The 26,818-nt window shown below is 45.0% G+C and overlaps 2 protein-coding genes across 3 annotated transcripts in view; one reads left to right on the top strand and one right to left on the bottom strand.

The window, feature by feature from the left end:
- Positions 1 to 229: 229 nt before the first annotated feature.
- LPXN (leupaxin) lies at positions 230 to 25,031 on the bottom strand. 2 transcript variants are annotated; one of them, XM_027861311.1, is made up of 9 exons: positions 24,946 to 25,031; positions 17,559 to 17,701; positions 15,919 to 15,965; positions 13,598 to 13,697; positions 9,110 to 9,277; positions 5,528 to 5,704; positions 5,339 to 5,420; positions 1,774 to 1,922; positions 230 to 1,019 (listed from the first exon to the last, which is right to left on the bottom strand). In XM_027861311.1, exons 2-9 carry the CDS (start codon positions 17,562 to 17,564, stop codon positions 750 to 752), a joined length of 999 nt encoding a protein of 332 aa, XP_027717112.1. In that variant the 5' UTR covers positions 17,565 to 17,701; positions 24,946 to 25,031; the 3' UTR covers positions 230 to 749. The 2 variants fall into 2 exon arrangements, with proteins under 2 accessions (XP_027717112.1, XP_027717111.1); XM_027861310.1 differs by lacking the exon at positions 24,946 to 25,031 and adding an exon at positions 20,686 to 20,809.
- Positions 25,032 to 25,873: 842 nt separating this feature from the next.
- ZFP91 (ZFP91 zinc finger protein) overlaps positions 25,874 to 26,818 on the top strand; it is a 39,168-nt gene continuing 38,223 nt past the window's right edge. The window contains exon 1 of the mRNA XM_027861308.1: positions 25,874 to 26,271. Within this exon, the coding sequence (XP_027717109.1) occupies positions 25,874 to 26,271 (398 nt within the window). The remainder of the gene's footprint in view (positions 26,272 to 26,818) is intronic.

The raw sequence follows: 26,818 nt of genomic DNA on the forward strand, positions 1-26,818 counted from the left end.
ACAGCTAGTAAGTATTAAGTGTCTGAGGCTGGATTTGAACTCAGGTCCTTCTGACTCCAAGGCCAGAGCTCTATTCACTGCGCCACCTAGCTGCCCCTATTCTCATTCTTAAAGGGCTTTCTTGCCCTGCAAAAATGTGTTCTTCCCTTCCTTCTTCCTTTATTATATACTATACAGAACAGAGGGGGTGGGGAGAAGAGGGAGTGTCATTTGGAATAAAACAAATAAGTCACAATACCAAGCTATTTTATTTCTCAATGAGACTGGCACCCAAGAGCATGCAGTTAAGAAATATCTCCCCCCCGCCCCCAAAAAAAACCCTGCAATGTTTGAATTAGTCAGAATTCCAGCAACTCCAGAAGCTATGGCAGCAGAGTGTGTGTGTGTGTGTGTGTGTGTGTGTGTGTGTGTGTGTGTGTGTGATGAGCACACAGATAGCGACAGAACTGAGCTCTAGGTTCAGGTTTCTAGTAAGGAAGGAGCTCAGAGTAACTAGCACTTTTAGGGTCTGATTACCTTCTATAAGGATAAGAAAGTGTAGACAAGGCTCAGCATTGCCTGACTTAGTCCAGCCCACATGGGTAATCTCAAAGACTAAATGCACCTGCCATGCTGAGAAGAGTCTCCACACTCACCCCCCCCCCTGCCCCCCCTATCAGTCTGCTGAGAGGATCTTTGGGTTGTTTCATAACCTCCTTCCCCTCTCTAGCCCTGGGTGGTATCAGGAGGGCACAAGGAGCAGGCTGGAGTTAGAGAGGGAAGAGCTTAGTAAAGCACGGTTGACAATAGGCCTTGTCATTCTGTTCTCGGAAAATGCCCTTGGACAGCTGTGTCAGGCAGAACGCACACACAAAGTGCTCGGGATGAAACCTGTGCCCCATAGCACTGATGCAGCGGCCAGTGATGGGCTGCTCGCACCCATGGCAGATGGTTCCTCGCCGCTGATGATAGTGCAGCTCACAGAAAGGCTGCCCGTTCAGCTCAAAGAAGGAGGCGGTGGAGAAAGCCTGGAAACAGTCCTGGAGACAAGAGAAAGAACACGCAGGTGCTAAGAAGGGACCATTAAGCATTCCCTGAAAACAGAATCCCAAGGCCTGAGAGCCCACAAGCCTATCAGCGGAATAGCTGACCTAAGCACCTAGGCAGTAGAGTTGAGGACATCAACTCTTCAAGAATGCAGCTGCGCAAAGTCAGGACTAGGGAAGGGGTGGGGGGATAAGCATTTATATAGCACCTACTACATGCCAGTTACCATATTAGTCGTTTTACAAATCTTATCTCATTTGATCCTCACAACAATTTGATCCTGGGAAGGAGGTGCTCTTATCACTCCCATTAAGAAATAGGCAAACAACAGTTAAGTGATTTGTCCAGGGTCACTCAGTTACTAAATGTCCAAGGAGTGAATCTGAACTCAGGTCTTTCCAACTTCAGGCCCGCTGCTCTATTTCCCTGTCACCTGGATGCAGATCAAGGACACTATCTGTCCATTCTCTTTTAGAGGGGCCTGTCTCACATGCAGATTTGGAGGGAATAATGGGAAGAAAAGCATGGTCTTCTCTGAAAGCTCTCTAAGTCACAGGATCATTAGATTCGAATTTGCACAAGGACATAATCCAACCCCCCTCATTTTACAGAGGAAGGAAATGAGCCCCAGACAAACCCAGTGATTTTCAGTTCACAGTTCAGTTCAAAGATGTGGTCTTCAATCCCCGCCCCCCCTTACTAGTTCCAATGCTACCTAATTCTCTCTACGGCCCCAGGCTGACTGACCCCGCACACAAAGCACTCAGGGTGCCAGACAGTGTCCATGGCAGACAGGTAATTTTCCAACACAGGACGATTGCAGCCTCCACACTTGGGAGCAAACATGGCTAAGAAATCTTTCCGGCAGTACGGCTTCTTGTCCTTTTCATGGAATCCTGAGGAGACAGAGCCAAGGAGTCACGTCACCATGTGAAATAAGAGTCTTTACATCAAAAATCAAAATCGGCGGCGGCGTTGAGACCAGGTTAACTTATTCAAAACAAAATCAGCTGACTGGGGGTAGAGGCCTTTCCTCTGACAGTGAAAACTCACACTTGATCCCTGCTATCTAGGTCTAGGGGGCCTACTGTTTGGCACCGACAAGAGAACTGCCTGCCCTTCCCACTATGGGGACCTGACTATGATCTTCTTGGCTCCTGAAAGGATAACAAAGGCCTTTCAGACATCCTGAACTGGATTCCAGTAGACATCTTAAACTCAGTATGTCCCCAACCAGACTCGTTATCTTTCCTCCTCCTACTTTCCCTGTCACTGCAGAGGGCACCACCAACCTCCCAGTCCCTCAGGCTCCCAAGCCAGGAGGCATCTTGGACTCCTTACTCTCTCACCTCCCAAATCCATCTGTTCCCAAGGCATGTGGTTGACACCTTTACAACTCTCAAATACTCCCCCTCCTTTCCTCCAACATTGCTACCCCCAGTGCAGGCCTTCATCACCTCACACCCGACCTATTGTAAAAGCCTGCTGGCAGCCCTGCCTGCCTCCCATCTTTCCTATACCTCAATTCAGCCACTAAAATGATTTTCTTAGAGCACAGCTACGACCAAGTCACTCTGCCCCCTCCCCTACTTAATAAACTCTAGTGCCTTCCTCTTGTCTCTGGGAGTAAATATAAAATGTTCTATTTTATATTCAAAGTCTTTAATAACCAACCCCCTCCTACCCTTCCAGTCGTCGTCTTCTTCTTCTTTTGGCTAGGCAGTGGGGTAAAGTGACTTGCCCAGGGTCACACAGCTAGTGCATGTTATGTGTCTGAGGCCGGATTTGAACTCAGGTCCTCCTGACTTCAGGGCCGGTGCTCTATTCACTTTGCCACCTGGCTGCCCCCCTTCCAGTCTTCTCACACCTTACTTCCCAATGACCCTGGTCTCCTGGCTGTCCCATGAACAAAACACTCCATCTCTTGGCACTTGGCATTTTCTCTTGATGTCTCCCATGACTGGAAGGTTCTCCCTCCTCCTCTGGTCCCACTACTGACATCTCTGGCTTCCTTTAAATCCCAACTAAAATCCCACCTTCTGCAGGAAGTCTGCCCTATCACCTCTCCATCCCGCTGCCTTCCTGTGTTAATGTTTTCTATTCATCCTGTACATAGCTTGTTTGTGTTTATTTGTTAGCATGTTGTCTTATCAGATTGTGAGCTCCTTGAGGGCAGGGATTGTCTTTTGCCTCATTTTTGTATCCCTGGCACTTAGCAAAGTACCTGGTACACAGTAGGCCCTCAATAAATATTGACTGATTGACTGAACAACAAAATGTATGTATGGGAGCCAAACTATAGCCACACATATGGGCAAGGCGGCCCGCCTCGTGCAGCACCTTCACTTCCGCAAGGTGCTTCAGGCACAAAGCCTTTCAGTGAAAAGCAGTGCTTAGTAGATCCCTTTATAGTCTCTGACCTCTCTACCAATATGACTAGAAGAAAGCCATGCCAATGGCATTCCAAGTTCTTACTGTGTAAATGAGAGTTGAAGAGATTTCTTTTCTCATTTTCACCTTTTCCATTGAGAGGAGAAGCCCACCACTGGCAGTTTTTTTTTCCTTAGCAAATCTGGACAGAAGTGGGTAGAGCGAGCAAGGGCCAACTACAGTCTTGGGTAGAGATCCTCTCTTCTCCCCAGAGTCCTTGAACTATCCCCTGGGTCACTTGCTGATGTATTTCACATTACCCAGTTGACTCGGCTTTGCTGAAGAGCAACAGATAAATTAATACTATCTAAGGATTTGCTTTCTTTCAGGGGCAGCTAGGTGGCGCAGTGGATAGAGCACCGGCCCTGAAGTCAGGAGGACCTGAGTTCATAATCCGGCCTCAGACCAAACACTTGACACATACTAGCTGTGTGACCTTGGGCAAGTCATTTAACCCCAAATGCCTTACCAAAAAAAAAAAAAAACAACAACAACAACAACAAAAAAGATTTGCTTTCTTTGTTACCTACTAGTGATGCCAGTTCTTAGATTAATAAATGTTTGTTGGATGAAAGAATGACTTTCTTCTGGCATTTACTACAGATACAAGAGAGGAACTCAATTCTTCCCCTCCATCACACCAAAGAATTCCATAAATTTCACATGGCCCTAGTCTTACTAACAAAGGCAATTAAATTCACTGAGGTCTGCTATTGAGGCCAGAAAAACCTACTTATCATCACACTGGCCTTCCAACCAGTAAGACTGAACCATGCCTGGTAAATGACTGTGATGGTGAATAAAGCCACTTTCAATGTGGCTTTTGAAAGTAATGACTCAGTCACGCCAAATGACCCAGGAATGGCCCTCTGAGAAGCAGCTGCTCAAAAGAAGGGCCTGGGAGGCTCAAGAAAGAGGCAGAGACAAGTAACAACAGCCATTTCAAATCAGAAGAGTCTCAGGAGAGGAAGGATCAAAATTAATCAGCTAAACTTTGTGATGCCCCTACATTTAATAATGCAGCAAATTGAGAAAGTTTCAGTACTCAGTCCCTTGAGGCCCTCTCTGGGGCCAATTACCTCTGGAGGGCTGACGAGACTGACAATTAGAAGTACCACAACAGGGAAGGGGGTGTTGATGCTCGGTGGAGACTAAGAGCCATGAGGGAAATTAGTGAGCACCTGCAGGGCCAGGAGGGGAAACAGTGAAAAAGAAAGACAGGGATTCACCGTGGGCCTGCTGTTAGGGGACAGCACCTGCACCAGGGAGGGAGGGGAAAGGAAGCTCAAACCTTTAAGGGATGTAAAAAAGTAGAGATGAAAGTGATTTCTCTGGAGGTTAAACAGTCAAGCGGGCACTGTAAAGAACTTCATTGCTTATGGTAAAACAAAATATGCTTCCACTGCTAAACTGACCATAAGGTAGAGAGCTCTAGCTCAGGGTAATCTTCCAGCAGGCAGGTCTGAATACAGATGTTCACAACCAGGGGGGTGGGGGCTGGGGCTCTGATTCATGGACAGGCCTTTTGCGGCCAAAAGCCTCCATTCATAAATTGGTTTTCATTGATTCTTGTGGGAACACACTACCCAAACAGAAATGAAGATGGTCTCTCCATTCAAATGAGGCTCAGTCTGGGAAAGGAGCTATAGGCTTGGGTCAAGAATGCACGTTACCGGCAGGAATCTGGGAAGGGATGAACTTGAGCTACATAGCTCATCACGGTAACAAATCTGGCAGTCACGTAGGCCAGGCAGGCTTAAAGCAGGAGTCGGCACACAGCTACCCTTGGCCAGCAAGTGACAAGGACCAAAGAACACCTGTGTTCTGTTCTTCTTCCAAATTCATGCCAAGGGTCCCGAGGCATCTCCCGAGCCACACCTACCTTCCTCATTGAACACCTCCCCACAGTGGAAGCAGAAAAAGTGCTCTGGGTGCCAGGTTTGGTCCATTGCCGTCAGCACCTTCTGCAAAAGGGACACACACACCCCCCGTGTCAGAACGTGACGATGCCACCACAATCTAGGTCTGCCTAGTTGGAATAGCTTGGAGGGCCAGATGCATCCTTACTTACATCAAGAATGGGGGCAGCACAGTATGCGCACCGGGGGGAAAAGAGCTGGTGGTAGTCGTCGGAGCAATACGCGAGGCCGCTGCGCTCAAAGAAGGGGCTGCTGCAGCCCATCTCCTTTTTGCAGTGCGTGCAGACAAAATGTTCTGGATGCCAGGTCTTCCCTAGAGCTGTGATCACCTGCAGCGGTAAAAAAGATGGCCAAAAAACCCCATATATTAGATGCCTGCTAGGTGAGCAGCACTCCGTGGAACACTAGGTTACAAAGACAAATATGAAACAGGCCCGGCCCTCAGGGAGCTTCTATTCTACTGGGATATGGTATATACACAGAGAAGTAAATGCCAGGTGAGCTAAGGAGAGAGAACATCCATTAGTGCGGCATCAGAAACAGGTTCACAAGGAGCTGGCCCTTAAGCTGAGACCCAAAATAACCACTGAGCCTCCTCGAGGGTCTAACGCAGGGGTGGGGAACCTGCAGTTTTAAGGTCACATGTGGCTTTCTAGAGACTCCACCTAACACAGTCCTTCAAAATGGTGACAATGAGTCATGCAGGTATCTGCTCAAGGGTCCTGCAAGGAAAAGAGGAAAAAAAATCTTTGCAGCAAGTTTCTCTGATACAGGGCTTATTTCTCAAATATATAGAGAATTGAGACAAATTTATAAAAATAAGAGACATTCCCCAATTGATAAACGGTCAAGTGATATGAACAGGCAGTTTTCAGAGAAAAAAAATCAAAGCTGTCAACAATAGTCATACGAAAAAATGCTCTAAATCCCCAGGAGAAATGCAAATTAAAACAACTCTGAGGTACCACCTCACACCCATCAGGTTGGCTAAGATGACAGAAAAAGAAAATCACTAATGCTAGTGGGGATGTAGGAAAATAGGTAACTTTATGCTAACAAACTATTAGCAGAACTGTGAACCAGTACAATCATATGGACAGCAATTTGGAACTATGCCCCCAAAGCTATAAAACTGTGCATACCCTTTGAGCAAGGAATAACTGCTACTAGGTCTATACCTGGAAGAAATCAAAGAAAACGGAAAAAGGACCTATTAAAAATAAAAATATTTATAGCAGCTCTTCTTGTGGTGACAAAGACCTGAAAACTGAGGGAACGGAGGCACAAGTTATGATTTATGCATGTGATGGAATACTATTTTGATGTAAGAAATGAAGGGGATGATTTCAGAAAGACTAGAAGACTTATGGGAACTGATGCAAACTGAAGTGGGCAGAACCAGAACAATCTCTACAGTAACAACAATACCGTAAAGATAACCAAACATGAAGGACCTAATAACTCTGATGAGCACAATGGCCCACCACAACTGCAAAGGACTCATGATGAAAAATGCTACCCAACTCCAGAGAGAGAATTGATAGACCCAGAGGGCAGAATGAAGCATATTTTTTCTCCTCTTTTTCTTATTTTATTTTTCAGAACATGGCTGATGCAGAAATTTATTTTGCATGACTTCATATTTGTAATGGGTTTGGTATTTCTTGCATTCTCAATGGGGAGGCAGGGAAAGGCTGGAGGAAGGAAGAGAACCTAGCACTTAAGATAAAACAAAATTGAATTTAAAAACCTTTTTTAAAAATGAAGGATTCTGCAATCATTGGTGGCTACCCTTCTCACCTAACTTCCTCAGAAGGTTACCACTTCACAGAATTGGGTAAAATAATGACAAAATATAGACGGGAAACAAATGCTAAAGAAGAGAAAGGAAAATTATGATTGTTTTTAAGAAGGAAGATTTTCATTGCCAAATCTCAATTTATATTATGTAAGGTGCTCATTTTAAAAAAGTATCTGAAAATATTTTTTTAAAGTAACAAGTCAATATAACAGGAGGAAAAACCAGATATAGAACCAAAGTTAAGGAACATTAATGTTTAGAAATTCCCAAATTACAAAATATGGTGGTGGGAGGAAACCATTCATTATTCAGAGAAAAAAAAAATCCTCGCTGAGATTATTTAGCAGCATAGCAAAAAACAGAATTGTATCCATATTCTATAACAAATCCAAGGAGATCAAAAATCTTAATATTTAAATAAATACCACAAGAATTTCAGAAAAGGAATGATATATTTATCCCAAATGTGGAAAGAAGGGAAATTCATATCTACCAAACAAATGAAGGAAATGGTTGATGATAAAAAAGATTAATTTGACTGCATTAAAATAAAAACTTAATACAATAAAAAGTAATGCATCCATAATGAAAAGAACAGATTGGTGAAATTTTTGGTGGTAAAAAAAATATCTGCTAAAAAATCTTGACATTCAAAACCTCATCTGAATTGCCTCAAACTTGCAACAGCAATAACTCACCACTGGCTAAATGGTCATGGGGCAGGAACAAGCCACTCCTGGGGCAGATAGGGGTTGCTGCTTTTTTTTTTTTTTTTTTTTTAGTCTTTGTATCCCCATTGCCTAGCATAGGGCTAAAGACAGAACAGGGGCTCGATAAATACTTGGAGAAGGAAATGGCAAACCACCCACTCCAGTATCTTTGCCAAGAAAACCCCAAATGGGGTCACAAAGAGTCAGACGTGACTGACATGAATGAACAACAACAACAAATACTTACTGATTGATTAAAAATTAATTAACACTGAAAAACTCAGTTAGAGCTTGCCAAGAATGAGGGGAAAACGTAAATTAAAACAAGTGAACTTTTTATTTAAACAATACTTGTCACTTTGATGTATGTAAGGGGGCTACCTAATGATGATGGTGCTGAAACAAGAAGTACTATTACATTGTTGGTGGAGTTGTGAATTTTCACAACTTTGGTTACAGTCTTTCCCTTCCTCCAGCCCTCCCAATGGTGGGGGAAGAGGTGAAAGAAAGAGAAAGATTTTTTTTCAATTGAAAAAAATTAAATTTAAATTAGTATACCTTTTCTGGAAAGAAATCTGGCACAATATGCAATGAGTTATAAAACTGATCCCACTCTTTAACCGAAAGATCCCAGTACTAAAAGATGTTACTAATGGCAGGGAAGGGGTAACTACACAGAAATATTCAGAGTGGCTTTATTTGTAATAGCAAAAACTACAATCAGCCTACAAAGTCAGTGACTGATGAATGTTGAATAACTCAGGTCTACCAGTTTAATGTCATATTATTGTACCATAAGAAGTTAGAAATATAAAGAACACAAAGAAATATGGAAGCTTTAGATGAAGTGATCCAGAATAAAGAAAACATCCACAGAGTAACAATAAACAAAAATAATAACGGAAGCAAAATCTGATAATGTAAGCAGAAGATCAGAGAAGGAAATCCAGTAGAATGTCAATATCTTGCTTAAGTTGATATATACACCCTGGGTTCATGGTTCATGTATAGTTATCTTTAATTTTTCCTTATTTAAATGTCTTTGATAGCTATTAAAGGTTTTTTTTTTTTATCATAAGAAAGGAAATGAAGACCAGGATAATCCAAAATGTTTACCTTAGAGAAAACTCAGTCCTTGGTCACATACACACACACACACACACACACACACACACACACACACACACGCGTGACTGCACAGCACCAAGCCTGGACCTTCCTACCTTTCCAGCAATGGGTTTTTGGCATGAAGCGCAGTGGCCCTTGGGGATGGTGGCAATGCCAAGGTCTTGCAAGTCCTGTTCCAAACCCCCAAACATAGTGTCCAAGGAGGTGCTGGAATCTTTCTTCTTTGGCAGTGGCTCCTTGGGGCCATCAGACTTTACCATGACCTGCCAGCAGGAAGAACAATTTTAACAGACACGAAAATCAGCAGCCTCATGTACTTTCATGTTCACAAGCCCATCCCACATCGAGATCCCACTATTACTTATACACAACAACTGGTGGAAAGGCTATCAGCCAGGAAAAGTATTGAAAATAGAGGTGCCTTAGAGCAGCTAGGTAGCCCAGTGGATAGAGCACTGGCCCTGGAGTCAGGAGGATCTGCGTTCAAATGTGGCCTCAGAGACTTGACACTAGCTGGGTGACCCTGGGCAAGTCACTTAACCCTGCTTGCCTCACCCCGCCCCCCCAAAAAAAAGAAGAAGAAGAAAATAAAAGTGACTGGACTGGGCAGGTTCTTCTAGCCCTGATCTCTTACGACCCTATGTTCTATACCGGTACAGCTAAAAGAACACTGGCTCCGAGTCAGGGGCCGTGTCCAAATTCCATCTGTAACACACACTACCACGGTGACTTTATTCTGCTGGACCTCAGTTTGCCCCTCTGTAAAATGAGGTGGTTGGACTAGATCAGCCTGAGGTCTGTTGCAGCTCTAGATCTCTGCTTGGATGACTTCGGAACTAGTCTAGTACCTTCCCGATAAACCACGTACACACAATCCCAAAGTATCCTCGGAGGTTACTCCCTCATCCTAAGAATCTACCATGACACCCTCTCTGTCCAGCCAGTCAAGTCCAAGGGTAGATACGTAGTTCAGGGAAGCGAAGACTAAGGCAAAGATAACAAACATTTTCCAACGTCTGGAGGCCGTGCGGAAGGATCCCAGAACTCAGCCCAAGGGCTAGTGGTTGAATCAAGACAGCTTTCAGTTCAATGAGAGGGAAATGGTGCCCAACCATGAAGATAGCAAGCAGTGGTGGCCTCTGCAACACTGGGGGTATTCTTGGAGATGCCAGATGACTACCCATCAGACAGGTGTCCTCCGAGGAGGTTAAGGCCTCACCGGATGATCTCTCTCGCTTCACCAGCTCTAAGATACTATGAGGTAGTAGTGAAAAGTGCAATGAATTTGGAAATCAGGAGATATGAGTTCAAATTCTGGCCCTGATATCTACTAGCCTGGACAAGTCACTTTACTTTGCTTGATGATCTCATCTGCTCCCATGGATTTAATAACCATCTCTATGCTGATGATTCTCAGATCTACCTTTCTTGCCCTAACCTCTCTGCTGACCTCCAATCTCACACCTCCAACTTGATTTTCAGAAATCTCAAACTGGATGTCCAGTAGACATCTTTAATTCAATATGGTCAAAACTAAACTCATTATCTTTCCTCCTAAACCCTTCTCTCCTCCTACCTTCCTATTGCTGTCAAGGACAATACCATTCTCCCAGCCCCTCAAGACTCACAGCTTAGGAGTTATCCTGGACTCCTCACTATCTCTCACCCCCCATACCCAAAGTGTTACCAAAACCTGTTGATTTCATTCTTTGCGATATCTCAGAAATCCACATCTTCCTTTCCTCTGACAGTGACACCCCCTTGGTACAGACCTTCATCACCTCACACCTGGACTACTGAAATAGCCTCCTGGTGAGTCGGCCTGCCTCAAGGCTCTCCCTACTCCATCATCCATTCAGTCACCAAAGTGATTTTCCTAAGGCATAATAGGTCTGACCACGTCAATCCCCTTACTCAATAAACTCTAGTGGCTCCCTATAACTTTCAGGATCAAATATAAAATCCTCTGTTTCAAGCCCAAAGCTCTTCATAACGTGGCCCCTCCCACCTCTCTTGTCTTCTTACATCTTATTCCCTTTTTATACTTTACACCATATATGCTTTGATCCAGTGACACACCTCCTGGCTGTTTTACGGACGATATCCTCTGTCTCTTGGCTCCAAGCATTTACTCTACTGTTTTCTCTACTCCAAATCCTGTATAACCTTGTGGGTTTTTCTCAGATCTACACTTGGCACGAGAGGTCTGTGAACAGACACTGGATGACGTCTTGTTAGAAATGTTGTAGATAGGATGTGAGCTCAGGAAGGGGATTGGCGTGGGGAGCTTTTCAACATTTAGGATTCCACAATCAGATTTTGCCCAGTAGACCCTGTCATCACTAATATCTCACCTTTCTGGGCTTATATTTATTTATCCAATAAACATTTCATGATTATACACAAGAAATGATATTACATTTGTCTATGTTGGAGTTTTTTCATGTAAGTCAGGATTTTATTTTCCCAACTGGCTCATAGGCGTCTGTCAAAAAAAAAAAAAAAAAAACCAAAAAACCAAACTTTTCTGTATTTTAGGCACAAGTCTGCCAGAAACAACTTTGTGAATTTAGCATAATTCTAAATCCACACATTTCTAGCATTTTCTCTCGGTGATTATTCCCTCTTTATACCATACACAATGCCTTTGTACACAGCTGTTTGCATGTTGTCACCCTCACTGGAACGTGAACTCCTTGAGGACTTATGCAAAAAGTGACTAAAACGTTCATACCTTTTGAACCAGAAACTTCATTGCTGGCCTTATACTCCAAGGAAGCCATTGATGTAAAGAAAATCCCTACAGACACCGAAATATTTATAGCATCACTTTTTGTGATAGCAAAGAATTGTAAACTAAGTCAATGCCCATTGATTGGACAATGGCAAAACAAACCGTGGTACATGAATGTCATGGGATATTATTAGGCTGTAAGAAATGCGTATGGTGAATATAGAGAAGTATGGAAAGAACTTCACGAACTGATGTAGAGGAAGTCAGAAAGAAAATAAGAGACACAATGACTAAAACAATGTAAACAGAAAAAAAACACACAGACCCCAAATAGAAAAACCACAAACCAAAAGATCACAAGCGACTGTAGCAAAATTGTAAAGATCAAGTAGGACTCAAATGAAGAGATGTGAGAGAATGGCTCACCCTACCCCTTCGTGTAGGTGGGATGTCCACAGGTGCTACACATTGTACAGGTTTTTTGACTTTTTCAAGATGTTGATTGATGGTACTGATTTCTTCTCTTCATTTTCTCTCTCCATTTCTCCCTCTCCTTCCTTCCTTCCCTCCCTCTCTTCCTCTCTCTCCTCCCTTTAAAAATCTCTCTCTTTCTCTCTCTCTCTATCTCTCTCTCAATCTCAATCTCCCTCTCTCTCTCTCTTTAAAAAAATTACTATCTGTTTCATAGAATGGCTCTTAGGGTGGGGGTGGAGGGAACTGGAGAAAACACTGATGATGCCAAAAACATGACATTAATAAAAACTGATAAAATTTTTAAAAATTTAAGGCAACATTTGTAGGGATCTTGAACAAGGTAAAGTACCCTGTGTTAAAATACAGTTCGAGTTTAACATGCTACTGCATCTTAATCTTCTAAGGCTATTCAATTCCTTCCTTGATTACTTACCTCAAGGACTGAAAGGGCTTCTTATTCTCTGTGATAAAGATCCTAATCCAAGGGCTCTTAACCTGAGGTCCATGAACTTTTATAAAGTATTTTGATATTACGGTGCACAACAGAAATACTCTATTTCAAAAGAGTTTCCTTATTCTATTTTATGCATTTAAAACCATTCTTCTGAGAAGAGGTCTGTTGGCTTCAGACTGCCAAAAAGGTTCATGATGCAAAAAAAGTTAAGAAGTCTTGCTCTAAACTCTTCTGAATGGAAAGGCTGGTACTATCTCTACGTAGGTCATAGGGCTGGCACTTTCATTTCCATTTATTTATTTATTTATTTAGTGAAGCAATTGGGGTTAAGTGACTTGCCCAGACTCACCCAGCTAGGAAGTATCATGTGTCTGAGGTCGGATTTGAACTCAGGTCCTCCTCCCTCCAAGGCCAGTGCTCTATCCATTTCACCACCTCGCTGCCCTAGGGCCGGTACTCTCAGGGGATAAAAAAGGCAATAATCTTGACTGGACATGAGGTACTTTTTGCCTTCCGCAGGACTTAGGTTTTTGTTCTTGATCTTCTATATACTTTTCCAAAGGGAAAGGAAAAGTCTAGAAAGGATTTTAGACTACAGAAACATTTACTTCTTGATATTTTAAGTTGAATTAAAAGGAAGTTTTTCATATGTTTCCACATTTCTTAATGTTCATGGGCTATTATCACAGTCTCTTTTTTGTAGCACACTAGCGTCTAGCACAGTTCTAGGGATGCAGTCCAACATAACTGAACTGATTTTGGTCTGGGACACATAGGTGGTGGCACATGAATACACAAGTCATTCCTTGAAAAAGAATGGAAACCAGAATCTTTATAGAGGTCCTAAACAGAAAACTTAGCTTGATCATTATGTAGGTCATTGTTCCTTGTGAAAGCCTGAGGGCCAGGAAACACACTCACCTTGGCCTGCATCTGACACAGGTGAGCCATGAGCTCATCTAGCTGTGCAGCTGCTGAGGTGGCCTGAGGCAGCGGCCGGTCCTCTGCCTCCTGAATCTCACTACGGAGGAGAAGAAGAACAATACATATTAATAAAAGTCCCCACCGCCCAAAGCACTACTAACTGCAGTTTTCACTATCACTTCTCTAGCTTAACATCTGACCTCTAAATAGAAACAGTTTTCCAAAAAGGAAAAGTCAAAAAGATGAACTAAAGGCAGGTTGGACATTTTGTCCTATGCTTACTTACTCGGTTTTGGTCTCCAATTGCCACTAATGTTGAACACCAAGAGCTGTTCTCAGTTTCACACAGGAAAGTATGAAGTGTTTCGAAAAGCCCATTTTCATCAGTGCTAAGTAGTACTGAAGGGACCTGTACTCTTAAAATGGCTTCCTTGAGGAAAAATGACTTACCAATTTATTTTGCTTATTGTCTCTTCCATCATTTTCATTCATTGATTCAATGAACATAAATTAAGCACATACTGTGTGCTGAGCACTAGGTAAGGGACAGGTGGGAGGTAATATTTCTAGAAGCCATGGTGCCTGGCTTCATGAAGCTTACCTACAGTCGAATATATGACTAGAACATGGGACGCATAGTGCTACTGAGCTCTGATCACTATCCCAATCCTGCCATCAATGCACTGTAAAACACAAGAACTTGTTCCACCTAAGTCTCTCTTTTGACATCTCTAAGATAACATTAACTAAATATGGTTCCTCATTGCTGCTCAGGGCTGAATGATATGGCTCCTTCTTATAATAAGAAGAAGACAAGAACACTTCCAATGGGGTTTGCTCCTAAAGGCAAACAAACAAGGGAGGAGGGACACAATGGACAAAACTATAAAGGAAGGTTTCTCGCAGCTACGTGAGTAGGGACTTACTTTTGCAAATACCATTACCTAAAAGAGCCACATGAAGACCATATATCCTGTGGAGAACCACAAATACACATCATAAAAGTATTAAACTATATCCAAATATGCTAATGTTTTCACCAAATATATTTTCACCATCTCCCTTAAACACAGAGAATTTAAAAGGTGGGAATTTGAAAATGAAGAAAATTATTTTGTTATTTAAGAATAATTTACTATTTATCCTTCATCAATTGGTACTGAATCTAAGCATGCAAAAAAGTATCTGAGAGGCTGATTTACAAGTGACATATTCATTTATATTTCTACTTAAAATTCCCTAGAAATGCAGGTGAATAGATGCAAGCAGAAAACTACCAGCCCGGTATAGTCCCTGTCTTTAAAATTATGGCAAAGCTTTCCAGGCCCTTTTTTAATACCTTATTTCTGTTACCTCTGGTTTTGGGGTAACTAGGGAAAATAGCTGCCAAGCTGTTTCTTAACCTAAAAGAAAAACAATTCACTTACTTGTTTTTCTCCCTCACAGGTAAGGGGGTGGGTGGCTGCCTGTCTGCACAGATGCAGGATGGGAAGGAAAATGCAACTTCTTTCTAGCCTCATTTATTACAATGGAGGAGAAATAAAAAGGAAAAAGACCAACAGATCTTTGGGGTCCAAATAAAACAGTAATAGAAATAGCACTGTGGAATAGATCAAATGAGAAGTTAGAAGAGTCAGAAGATCTCAGTTTGAATCTCAGCTCTGTTATTTATCTCCCCCATGACCTTGAGCAAATTATTTAACCTCTCTGAGCCTTAGTTCCTTCAGCCTTAAAAAGAGGGAGTGAAAAATTAAGAATAAAAACAGCAGTGTCTTTTCTGCCACTATAGGTACTCTAAAGCCTGTGGAGTAAACCTTCTCAAGGGATCACTGTCCAGCATTTCCAGGGCTACCACCTGCCTCCAACTCCAGGGTAGGCTTCCACTGCCATGTTGATCAAGTACCTTAGCAGCCTCACAGGCAGAACAACAAATAGATGTGATTAATCAATAGTTGACATAGTCAGGTGGGGCTGTGATCCAAGGATATTAAGTTTATATATCTTGGCTGTCATATTGTTGGGCAAATCAGTTTCTCTCTGCTTGCTTGCCCAGATGAGAACAGGAGAAGGGAATATCTGGCCAGCTCCCCATCTGCTAGGTAGGGCAGGGCCATGAGAATTCTGGGATTACCTCTACTTTTCCAGATCTGGAAAAGAACAACAATCACTTACCATTATGGGAATCTGCAACCTAGACCTGCTCAGAAATGAGAAATGATGGTAACACTATGATAAAGTTATGATCACAAATATCATTATCAATCTAAACATTCATGGAAACCAAAATTTAAATAAAAAGATCAATGAAAATAGAATACCTGTAGACATTGGCCTCTTTAATCTTTGTAGTATACATCAGCTGCGCCTGAGACACAGAGGTATGGTGAAAGAAAAACAAAAAACCTCCATTATTTTGGGCATTCATTGACTGAAATCATCTGTAGCTATGGTTCTAATTTCATAAGGGAACCACGTGACGTTTCTTTCCTATGAGGGTCTTCTATACCTCAAGGGAGGACCATTCCAATACAGAAAGCCCTTCCTTCTAGGCAGGATTTGGATGAGTAAAGAAGGCAAGGAGAGAAAAAAAGTCTGCTCATGCCTATCCTGTGCCACCTAGATTAGAATCATAGGGCAGTTAGTCATGGCTTACCTTTCTATAATAAATTTAGCAAGGTTTTAACCCTGTGACTACCAACCACCAGGAATAATCTTTGAGAATTGTTAATCTCTTTTTAAGATACATCTGAGAAAGTCCCTTTCTCAGATGAATGCACATAAAATCTATGTTTTAGGTTTTTGGTTTTGTTTTTTCTTTTCTTGGTGGGGAGGAGTTGTATATATCTGTGGTTACAACGGTTCAAGGAACTGCTAATGAGAAAACTCCTTCTGCCAATGAAGACTAGAACCTTCTCTGAAACTTTTAGTCTTAGTGATCTGCTTGGACGTTCTGAGAAGTAAACCAGAGTTCACATGACCATTATAGGTCAGAGGTAGGGCTTGAACCCAGGGCTACTTGACTCTGATAACAGTTTGATATTTACTAAATTATGGTGCTTTTTATACATTGTATGTTATCTCACACATAGGTTGCTCTTCCTTCCCCATCTAATATGGCTGATTCCTTATGTAACCTATAATCAATGCTGGGTTCAGAGAAATAGGGGAAGACTTATATAAACTAATGCAGGGTGAAATGAGCAGAACCAGGAGTAAAATCTGCACAACACCACCACTACAAAGATAATTTTGAACAACTTCAGAACTCTGCCCACAGCACTGACTAACCATCATTCCAGAGGACTGATTATCTAAGCTACTCTGCTCCTGACAGACAGCTTAGTAATGAACTCAGGGGAGAGAATGAGACACAGATTTCTGGACGTGGACAATTTGGGAATTTGTTTTGCTATACTATGCATATTCATTACAATGGCTTTATTTACGTTTTAAAATGAGAATAAAAACAAGTACTTGGTTTCTTTAATTGAAAATTAAGTTTTTAAAAATTCAGTGTACACATATAGCTATATCTATTTCTCTTTCAAACAGCTTTCACTTCAGGGTACACCCAACATTGGGAAAACCCCTATATTCTGAGCAATATTTCAAATATCTGTGACTTCTCTTATGTTACTACACCTTCCAGCACAGCACATTGCAATTCCTTCCCACCTTATGGGGTCAACTTACTGTTGCGAGGGCCGACCTTCGTCACTGGTAGCCAGCCCTGTGGGGCTGAGGCCTCTGCTCAGTCCTCAGGGTGACAGGCACACAGTTCAGCCCTGAGCCAACACAGCCTGACAGGCCTTGCCGTAGCTTCTTCTTTGCTAGAACAACCTTCAAGGACTCAAAGTCATGGCCATGATCTAATGAGGCACTGAGGGAGGACTTATTAATAATCACGCACACGCAACCATTTCCCTACATGCCCAGAAAACTGAAGGAAAAAACTCACCGGCATGGGCTGTGTGTCCTCTGGGGCTGGACAGGCCTTGGCTGCTTCTACCACCTTCTTATCCTTGCTGGGTTGCAGGAGAGGTTCAGGATCCTCATTACTTTCCCCCAGGGAAGATCGTTCCAATTCTTCCAACAAAGCATCTGGACCACCACAGAATAAGGAACAAAAAACGGCAAGTAACACGTGACTCTCTTCTCACGAGAGCAGAACCTTCCAGCCCCAGCTCCCTGGTCTACCCTTCCATTGGTTATTTATTGTGCTTCCTATGGAATGAGATCACATAGTGCCTGGCATATAGTAGGCACTTAATAAATGCTTGTTCCCTTCCCCATCCCTTGATTCTATCTCAATGTACACACGCTGCTTCTCCAGAGTGGACAGTGGCGATGCTTTGAGCAGACTATGGCTGCTTCCTATTGTCTACTATCTGTGGTTCCGATATTATATTCCATGACTTCCTTAATGAAACCAGTGCTGATTTGGAATCTCAGACCTGGGTTAAAATCCTAGCTCTATCATTTAGTTTAAGATGTCTCGGGCAAGTCCTTTCCCTTTGGGTACCTCAATTTCCTTAGCTGTACAAGGTGTCTCCAAAGTCTTAGTGTACTTTTAAGCTTCACTAGCTTAAGGAGTTTGGAAATTGTCAGAATTGTGACTAGAGAACGGTGACTGAGACCTTGTCCCAGGCAGTAACAGCACTCTGGACCTTTAGCTGAGCAGGAACAACAGAGCTCAGCACCCAGTTAGCAAGAATAATTAAAATAGCAAGTTTCCAGATGGCTGTGGGTGAACTTCCCCATCCCACTGTGTTCTGCTCTTTTCTCCTCCCTTCCCCTCCCACATTAGCCTTGCAAGCTGGAGTCCTGGGATCTGTGACTCCTTGTCCTCTCACAAGGCAGTATCCCCAAGCCCATCACCTCTTGTGCCAGGTGTAGATTGTGGTACCCCCAAGGACAAAAATGTCTCCCTCTAGCTCTGGCCTGCGTGATTGCTAAACTCTTTTTTAGCTAGAACACACAGTGATGCCAGCAGGATGGCATTCCATTTTTCTTCCTAGTAGTCATATGGACCAAGTAAATCAAAGTAGGGGAAGGGTCACTGTTAGTTTGTCAATCCTGCCCATTTTTCTCAGTCTCAGGGCAATCAATGCACGGGTTTCAAGTCTCTGATCGGCCTTCTTCCTCTGGGTCCGTCACTAAACTCAGTGCTCTAAACAACACTCAGATTTAAATAGCAGAGATGATGCTGACCTGCACTGGTACAGGGAGTTTCCCCACCCAAGAGTTCCTCATGTCAGTGAAATCACAGTTGGAGTCCCTAACCCCTAAACTTTACTGCCTCCCCAAACATCACGGCTCCCCTTTCAATCTGCTAGCTTTGCTTAAATGATGTATTAGTGATTCCTAGCCTCGAGACAGACTTTTATTAACAATAGAAGCCAGAGTAGCCCTGTAAAAGCATTTACCAAGGAGGGTGTACTAGGTAGCTAGTTCAGTATTGGGGCTGGGGGGAGAAGGGGGGAGGGGAGGAAAAGAGGGAGCTTCAAAACCCACCTCTATCCCCAAATTCATTAAACCCAGTTAGTAGGCCTCACCCTGCTTTCCTCTATGTCATTTCTCTTAATACATCATGTTCTCAGGCGGATTTCATAATTTCAGGATGACTAATTTCAGTATGAACAATGCGGGGGAAGGGGAAGGGGGTACATGTTGGGAGAATGAAGTGATATAGCATACACTGAACACTAGACTCGATTCTACCCACTGCTTCTTGAGGTCTCATCAATAGTAGCCGCTAAAGACCATGGCGGTTTGGGTTTGTTTTTTTTAAATATATATGGTTCCATTAGATTACCTACACGTTACATGTACCAGATCACAATGGCAACCAAAACTTGCTGCTAACATAAAAAGCAACGGAGAGCGGCACAGAGTATAAACTAGTTGCAACATTTTATATTTTACGTGAGGAGCACAAAGGCTCTGTGAACACTGGTAAAGGAAGTGGGCAGATCATGAACTGAGACTGAGAGATAGCAAAGAGACGGCCTGTGAGGTATACTAGTCCTCACGACATCCACTCCCGCCCACAAAGAGAAAGGCCTCTGGAGCAGAGAGCAGATTATCTACGGAGGATCAAGGAAAAGAGAGACAAGATTGGCCCGAGATGGATGCCACTGGACCTGGTGGAAGAAGCACCCACCTAGGGATGCCAGGGTCGAAGAGCAGTACCTGGTCTTCTGGCATGAACAGCACGAGGTTCATTCCAAGTTACACAAAGGATCGTGGACTTAAGGGCTGGCAGGCAGGGACCTCAGAGGCAACCTAGTACAATCTGTAGCATTGGATAGATGAGCAAACTAAGGCCCAGGGAGGTTAAGTCATTTGCCCAAGATCACACAGGTGGTAAATATCAGAGGAAGGAGGTAAAAATGCAAATCCTCCTCTCTTCTCTTTCTTTTTTTCTGGGGGGTTGGGAGTAAGAGGGAGAAGGGCAGACTGTATTCATTTGGGGAACTTCCAGCGTGGAAATTCCCTCCATTGGTAGAGATCAACAGCACATTAATTTATAGACACAGAAAATTAAGTGATTTATCTACAGTAACACAACTCGTAAGCAGTCGTAGAGAGGCAAGATTTGAACCCAGACCTTCCTAAGTCCCAGGATAGTCCTCTAATCACTACACTGTGCTGCCTCTCTTTATTTTCCTCTTATTTCACTTTTACACCAATCACTACTACTCTTCCTCTCATTTTGTTGTGTTTTATCCAAGCAGCAATCTCAGCTGTACGAGGCTCTCACCCAATAAGCCAGGGAAATGGCTGGATGATCAAATCTCAAGCACCTTCCAAGAAACACCCATCCTTTTGATACATTAAGGTGACCGTATCAATTCCACTTAATTCAAAAAATGCTTGGCAGGCTAGCAATCTAGGCCCTCTAGCTGACCCACCATGACAAAGGGCTCGCCCAACACAAACATGCACAGTTCTTCCTGCTCTTGGGGTGGGGAACAGAAGTGAAAATCAGATCTTTCAGCTTCTCTGCACAACCTAATTAGCCTTCAAATAAGCCCATCTACAGATAGAACCCAAATTTTCATTCCCTTTTTGCCCCCACTCACCCAGTTCTTCCATCGTCACAAACCCAAGAGTCTACAGTCTCTAACTCCAACAGGTCGTAGGGTTGGAAGAACACAAAGCAACTAAGTGAGACTGCATGACGCACTCTCTAGATCTCCTTTTAGTTCCTGTATGTGCTTAGCACTTCCTCTCTTTTGATTCAATTTAGGGAGTTTTTTTCAACTTTTTTTATGAGTCACGTACTTTTCAAAGTATGGTTAGCAGTATTTGAAAAAAAAAAATGTGACTGATGAAAGAGAGAGCTTAATTTGGTCAAATGGCCTGACTGACAGGTTGGCTCTGGAGCCTTGAGGAACCATGTGGAGGATCACCAATAACCAAGATCACAAAGAGAGAACTTGGGCTGGATTCCGTGGAAGTGAATGACACATGTATATGCTTCAAGAAGTCATTCCTCATTAAAAAGATTTATTCCGGTGCTGCAAAACCTCAATCATTGACAATGTTTGTACATGTTTAAAAGTATTATCATTATCTGGAAGTCTATGCTGTTCTATGCCATCTTGATCTTTAGTTCATGAGGGAAATTTGATCCTCCCTTTATACCTCGCTAGGAACAAAATGCAAAGAACAGACAATCTATTACTGCTGAAGTTTTTATGAAAAGGAATAGAACCTGAATGGAAATTAGGGATTCCCAGTCTGCATTACTCTAAAGAACCATTGGATGTCAGTGCTGCTCCTATGAGCTTCAAGGAAATAACAGGAAGGGGAAACATTTATTAAGAATGAAGAAATGCTAATTATATTGGTGGGGAAGGGACCAGCCCCAAATACTGGAAGGAAAATAGAATTTTGCTGTTTGCCCTCAAACTTTGGATCTGGTACACAATTTATGTGAAACCCAGAACTGTATTCTGAGATACTGTTCCAGCAGTCTTCCTGGGTCCTGCGGCTTGGTTTCCTTTTGATTCCATCCCTTTGAGGATTTCTCCTTCTCTGATTAGACTTTTGTTGATAAAACTAACCCAGGGCCAAGACTGGGGAATAATAGAACGTATAAAAATATAAGTCTGAGAGATGAGTAAATGGAAATTGTTTTGGTATACTAGGCAGCTCAGGCTTGGCATAAACACCTGCTTGAGATGATTCTGGCAAGCAGCTCCTCAGACTGCCTTCCGGTAAAGCAGACATGTAAAAACCACAGAAACAGGTGGCTCCTGGGAGATGAAGGAAGCTGTGGAGGACAGGGCCTGTGAGGGAGACCCAATTCCTGGTGCCTTCCTGCAAGACGCCTTGACTATCTGTCCCTCTAATCCAGACTTGATTCCATGCACCTCCTTCCTTACCTAAGTAACTCCAAAGTTGAGTGATCAGGGTCTACTTCCCGATCACCTAGGCAGAGTACAGCTCTCATTAAAGGAGGGTCCCTACAACATATAACAACTACTATTTCCTCATAACAACGTTTGTAATCATTAATACAGGGATTAATCCTATTTTATAGATGAGGAAACTGAGGCTCAGAGAGGTGAACTGTGTTGCTTGGAGTTACAAAACTAAGAATAAAGATTAACTTCTCCAGGAGACTCAATCTCAGGGTTTTAGAGTAGCAAGAGCCTTGTGGGTAAAAAACAACTCCCTCATTTTAAAGCTGAGAAAACAACCAAAGGTCACAAAGATAAGTAGAAGGCAATATAGGACAACAGAAAGAGCCACGGAAGAGCCGGAAGTCAGAGGCTGGAGTTGTGTGCTCTGCTAGCAGATGGACCCTGAGAAAATCAGGATGAAAATTTAGTTTCAATGACCTAATCGGACTGATTCATTAAGCTGATGCCCAAACAGGTGAGTGCCATGGTGGAGTCACACACAAAGTGCCAGAGAGGCTTTGCTAAGTGCAGAGTACCACCCCACCCTATGTCCTCCCATGCCAAACGTGGGGCCCCTTCCACAACAACCCAGGATACAGAACAGTACGTTACAGGGCCCCCAGTCTGCCACAGCTACCGGGGGCACCCTGGCCAAGTCTCTTCCTCTCCCCTGGCTTCATTTGCTCATCTGTAAAGTCAAAGGTTGGGCTCAATAACTTTCCCTTCAACATCCAGCCGGAACCTGGGATTTCATTGGCAGAAGGAACTCCTTGATGGGCAAACTCCAATGCAGGCTGATCACTTCTCTACAACATAAGCCTCTCAAGCTGACTCCCCTTTCAGCGCACTGAAAGGTCAAGTGACTTGCCAGTGTTCTATAGATATTGAACCCAATTCTTCCAGGCTCTGAGGTCAGCTGTACTAGGTCAAATTGCCTCTAAGCTCTATATCCATGAAGTAAAATGATGATGATGTTAACAGTACTAGTTAGCATTTATTTGGAGAGCACCTATGTGCTAAGCACTGCATTAAGAGCTTTACAAGAGCTTTTATTATCTCATTTAATTCTCACAACCACCCCAGGAGATAGGTGCTATTCTGATCCCCATTTTACAGTTGCGAAAACTGAGGCAAATAGCGGTTAAGTGACTTGCCTAGGGTCACACAGCTAGTAAGCCTTCGAGGCAGCATTTGCACTCAGGCCTTCCTGACACCAGGTCCAGAGTTCTATCACTCCATCTGGCCACCTCACAGAGTTCTTGTGATGATTAAATCAGACAAGGTATATACGAAGGACTCTTCAAGGTCCCGATAGGACCCTAAATCTAGCAGACGCCAGGAAACACATCTCTCAAGTCTGAGACACATTAGGGTTGCCAAAATACTGCTCCTATATCCTTTTGGGATAGATCATACAAGTATGACTTATCAATCAATATTTATTAAATACCTATTATGTCCCAGGCACTGTACTAAGCACCAGGCTACAAAAAGAAGCAAAAAAAGATAGTTACTGCTCTCAAGAAGCTAATGGGAGAGGAGAGTTAAACAAATATATACAAAATAAGCTATATACAGGGTAACCAGGAAATAATTAACAGAGGGAAGGCATTAGAATTAAGGGGGATTGGGAAAGTCTTCCCTTAAAAGATGGGATTTTTAAAAAAATGGGATTTTGGCTGGAATTTAAAGGAATCTAATAAAGTCCATAGTTGGATATGAGGGAGAATGTTCCAAGCATGGCGGACAGTCACAAAAGTAAACTAAGTCTTGGAGAGGAAAATATGGCTCTCCTACAATCAAAAGGATGCAAATAGTACCATCCTAAAGAAGCTGGAAGGCCCCGGGGGCTCATTTAGTCCAAGCCCCTCCTTTTAGATATGGAGAAAACCGACAAGGCAGAGCCAGGATTTGAACCCAGGTATTCAAGTTCCAATTCAGAACTAATTCTCCTTCACCACTATGCAAAGCATTTGTTTTGTCACTTGCCTCATCTCTCATCACACCAGAGGCAGCTAGGTGACAAAGTAGACAAAGCCCAGAACTGAGTAGTCAGAGAGACAGATTTGAATCCTTCCTTAGCCACTTATTAGCTGTATGACCCTGGACAAGTCACTTAACCTCTCTTTGATTCAGTTTTCTTATCTGTAAAATGTGGAAAATGATAGCATCTAGTGGCACAGCAGAAAAAGTGGTGGGCCTCAAGTAAGGAAATCTCATCTTCCTGAGTTCAAATCCGGCTTCAGACACTTACTAGCTGTGTGACCCTGAGCAAGCAATTTAACTGTTTGCCTCAGTTTCCTCATCTGTAAAATGAGCTGGAGAAGGAAACGGCAAACCACTCCAGGATCTGCCAAGAAAACCCCAAAAGGGGTCACGAAGGGTAGGACACGACTAAACAACAACACTCCTCCGGCTGTTGTGACGATCACCCGGGCTAATCTTTGTAAAGCGCTTCGCAAACCTTCCGGTGGGTGGTCACTATCGTTTCACCTGAGAGGTGAAGCGGACAGGGATGGCAAGGAAGGAACTTGAGTGGACGTGGGGGGGGCGGGAAGCCCTGGGTTCCAATCCCACCTTGGACACTTAGCAGCCCTGCGATTTGGGGCAGGTTATTTAACCTCCCCGGCTAAATCTTCAATTAACGGAGGATAACGAAGGCAGAACCCCCCCCCCCGCCCAAAGCGGGCAATGTTGGTGAAGCGCTTCGACAGTCTTAAAGCGCAATGTCTGTCCGTTATCGGCAATAACTGCCGCTTCCTCACGCTTCGGCCTAGCTCCTTGCCATGTACGCGGGCCAGAGAGGACCCCCCATGGCGAGGAGGGAAGAGGAGCCCCCACTTCCCGGCAAACGAGTCCCATCCTCCATGAGCTCCGCCCGACTTCGAAGCGAAACTGCATTTCCCATGGTGTCACGCTTCACAGACTCACTCCCAGAATCCTCCGCACAGTTCCCGTCTTCCTGTACTGCCTCCAGCTAGAGACTCCAGACTCCGAACTACACGTCCCAGGCTTCCTGGACGAGAGGGGCCAAGCGCATGCGCCAGCGAAGAGGCGGGCTCCAGATCCCCCGCGGCTCCGCCCCCCGCAGTGCCGCCGCCATTTTGATACGGACTTTCATCCTCCAGCCGATGAGCCTTTTTTTTTTCTTAAAGGAGAAGCGACAGCTGAAAAAATTTACCCCCATCTCCTCGCCAGAACTGGCAGAGCTGAGGGCAGGAAGATCGAGAGAACTGGAAGAGGGGCCCGAGGCCCGGACCGAAGGCCTGCCCAGGACAGCTTCCGTGGCCTGAGAAAGAAGTGAGGGGAAGGAAGGGTTGAAAGGGCCCCGGTAGCACAAGCAGCCCCAGCACCTCGAGCGGAGTGCGCGCGCAACCTCCCTCCGGGGGCTGGAGGAAAGGAGAGCGCGGGGCGGGGCCTCTGGACGCGGGGAGGGAGGAAAAAAAGTCACATTGGGACTGTCGCGAGACGCGGCCATTTAACGGTGAGAGTGGGTGTGCGGGGGGGAAGGAAACCTCGCGCGCTCCCCCGGAGTCGCCTCCTGATTGGCCGAAAGGAGAAGTGCGGGCAGGGGGGCGCGAGGGGGCTCCTCGCGGGGGCGGATCCCAGGGAGCAGCCGAGCTTCGCTGATTGGTCGGCGGTGGGCGGGCGCGCGCGCGCCGCTGGCGGCGGCCCGGCTGTGAGTGGTGGTTCTGGCCCGGGGGGCGGGAGCGGGAGGGGGAAGTGAGGGCCGAGCGTGAGCCGGGCGGGTGGACGGACGGACGGACGGACGGACGGACGGAGGGACCGGGGGAGGGGGCAGCGGCGCGGCCAGCTCCGCCGCCTGAGGAGGGCCGCAGGCGGGGACGGGCGAGCCCCGATGCCGGGGGGGACGGAGGAGCCGCGACCCCCGGAGCAGCAGCAGCCGGAGCTCGAGCTCGAGCCTGAGCAGCAGCGGCCGGAGCAGGAAGGGGCGGAGGCGGCCGAGGCACCCCCGGAGCAGGAGCAGCAGCAGCCGCAGTCGCCGCCACCTCCAGCGGCGGCAGCAGCCGCGGCGGCCGGCGGGGCCACCGGCAGCCGGGTGCTGAGAGGAGGACGCGAGCGGGGCCGGGCCGCGGCAGCCGCCGCGGCTGCTGCCGCCGCGTCCCGTCGGAGAAAGGCGGAGTACCCCCGGCGGCGGAGGAGCAGCCCAAGCGCCCGGACAGGGGACGCCGCGGAGGCGCGGCGGGAGGCCTCGGCGGCGGAGCCGGCCCCGGCCAAGAAGAGCTCTCGACTCTCGTGAGTAACCGGGGCTTGAGACGCTTCCCCCTCCTCCCTCTTCCCCTTGTCACCGCGGCCGGCCCACCCCTCCCTCTCGGCCGCCGTAGTGCCAGCTCCACGTGACGGCGTGCTGTCTGCCCCCTGCTGGCGCGGGAGGAGCTTGACCTGTGTCAAGCTCTTTCGCCTGCGTTTATTGAGTGCTTGCTGTGTGCGAGATGACAAAAGGAAAAGTGGCCGCTGTTGGGAGGGCGGTGCTGCAGGCACACACAGAGAGAGCTGGGGCTGAGAAGAGAAAGGGAAACGCGCCTGCACGGCTGGCGGTGGGGGGTGGCAGGAAACGAGCGCACAGAGAGGGCGAGCTGCTGGCGCCTCTGGGGCTTCCTCGCTTTTTACTCGTGTTTGAGCTAGAGCTTCCTTAGTCCCAATCCCTAGCTTGGGAGGTGGGTGGCATCATTTATGGTAACTGTAGCCTCAGTGCTCATCAGGGCGGTGCTTAATAAAAGCTTGTTGAATGATGCCCAGAGGATTTGAAAGAGTATCTTGTGTTAACATGCTTCAAATGCTC

The sequence above is a fragment of the Vombatus ursinus genome, unplaced genomic scaffold, assembly GCF_900497805.2.
Source record: "Vombatus ursinus unplaced genomic scaffold, bare-nosed wombat genome assembly UNPS02014662.1, whole genome shotgun sequence".
Lineage (NCBI taxonomy): Eukaryota > Metazoa > Chordata > Mammalia > Diprotodontia > Vombatidae > Vombatus > Vombatus ursinus.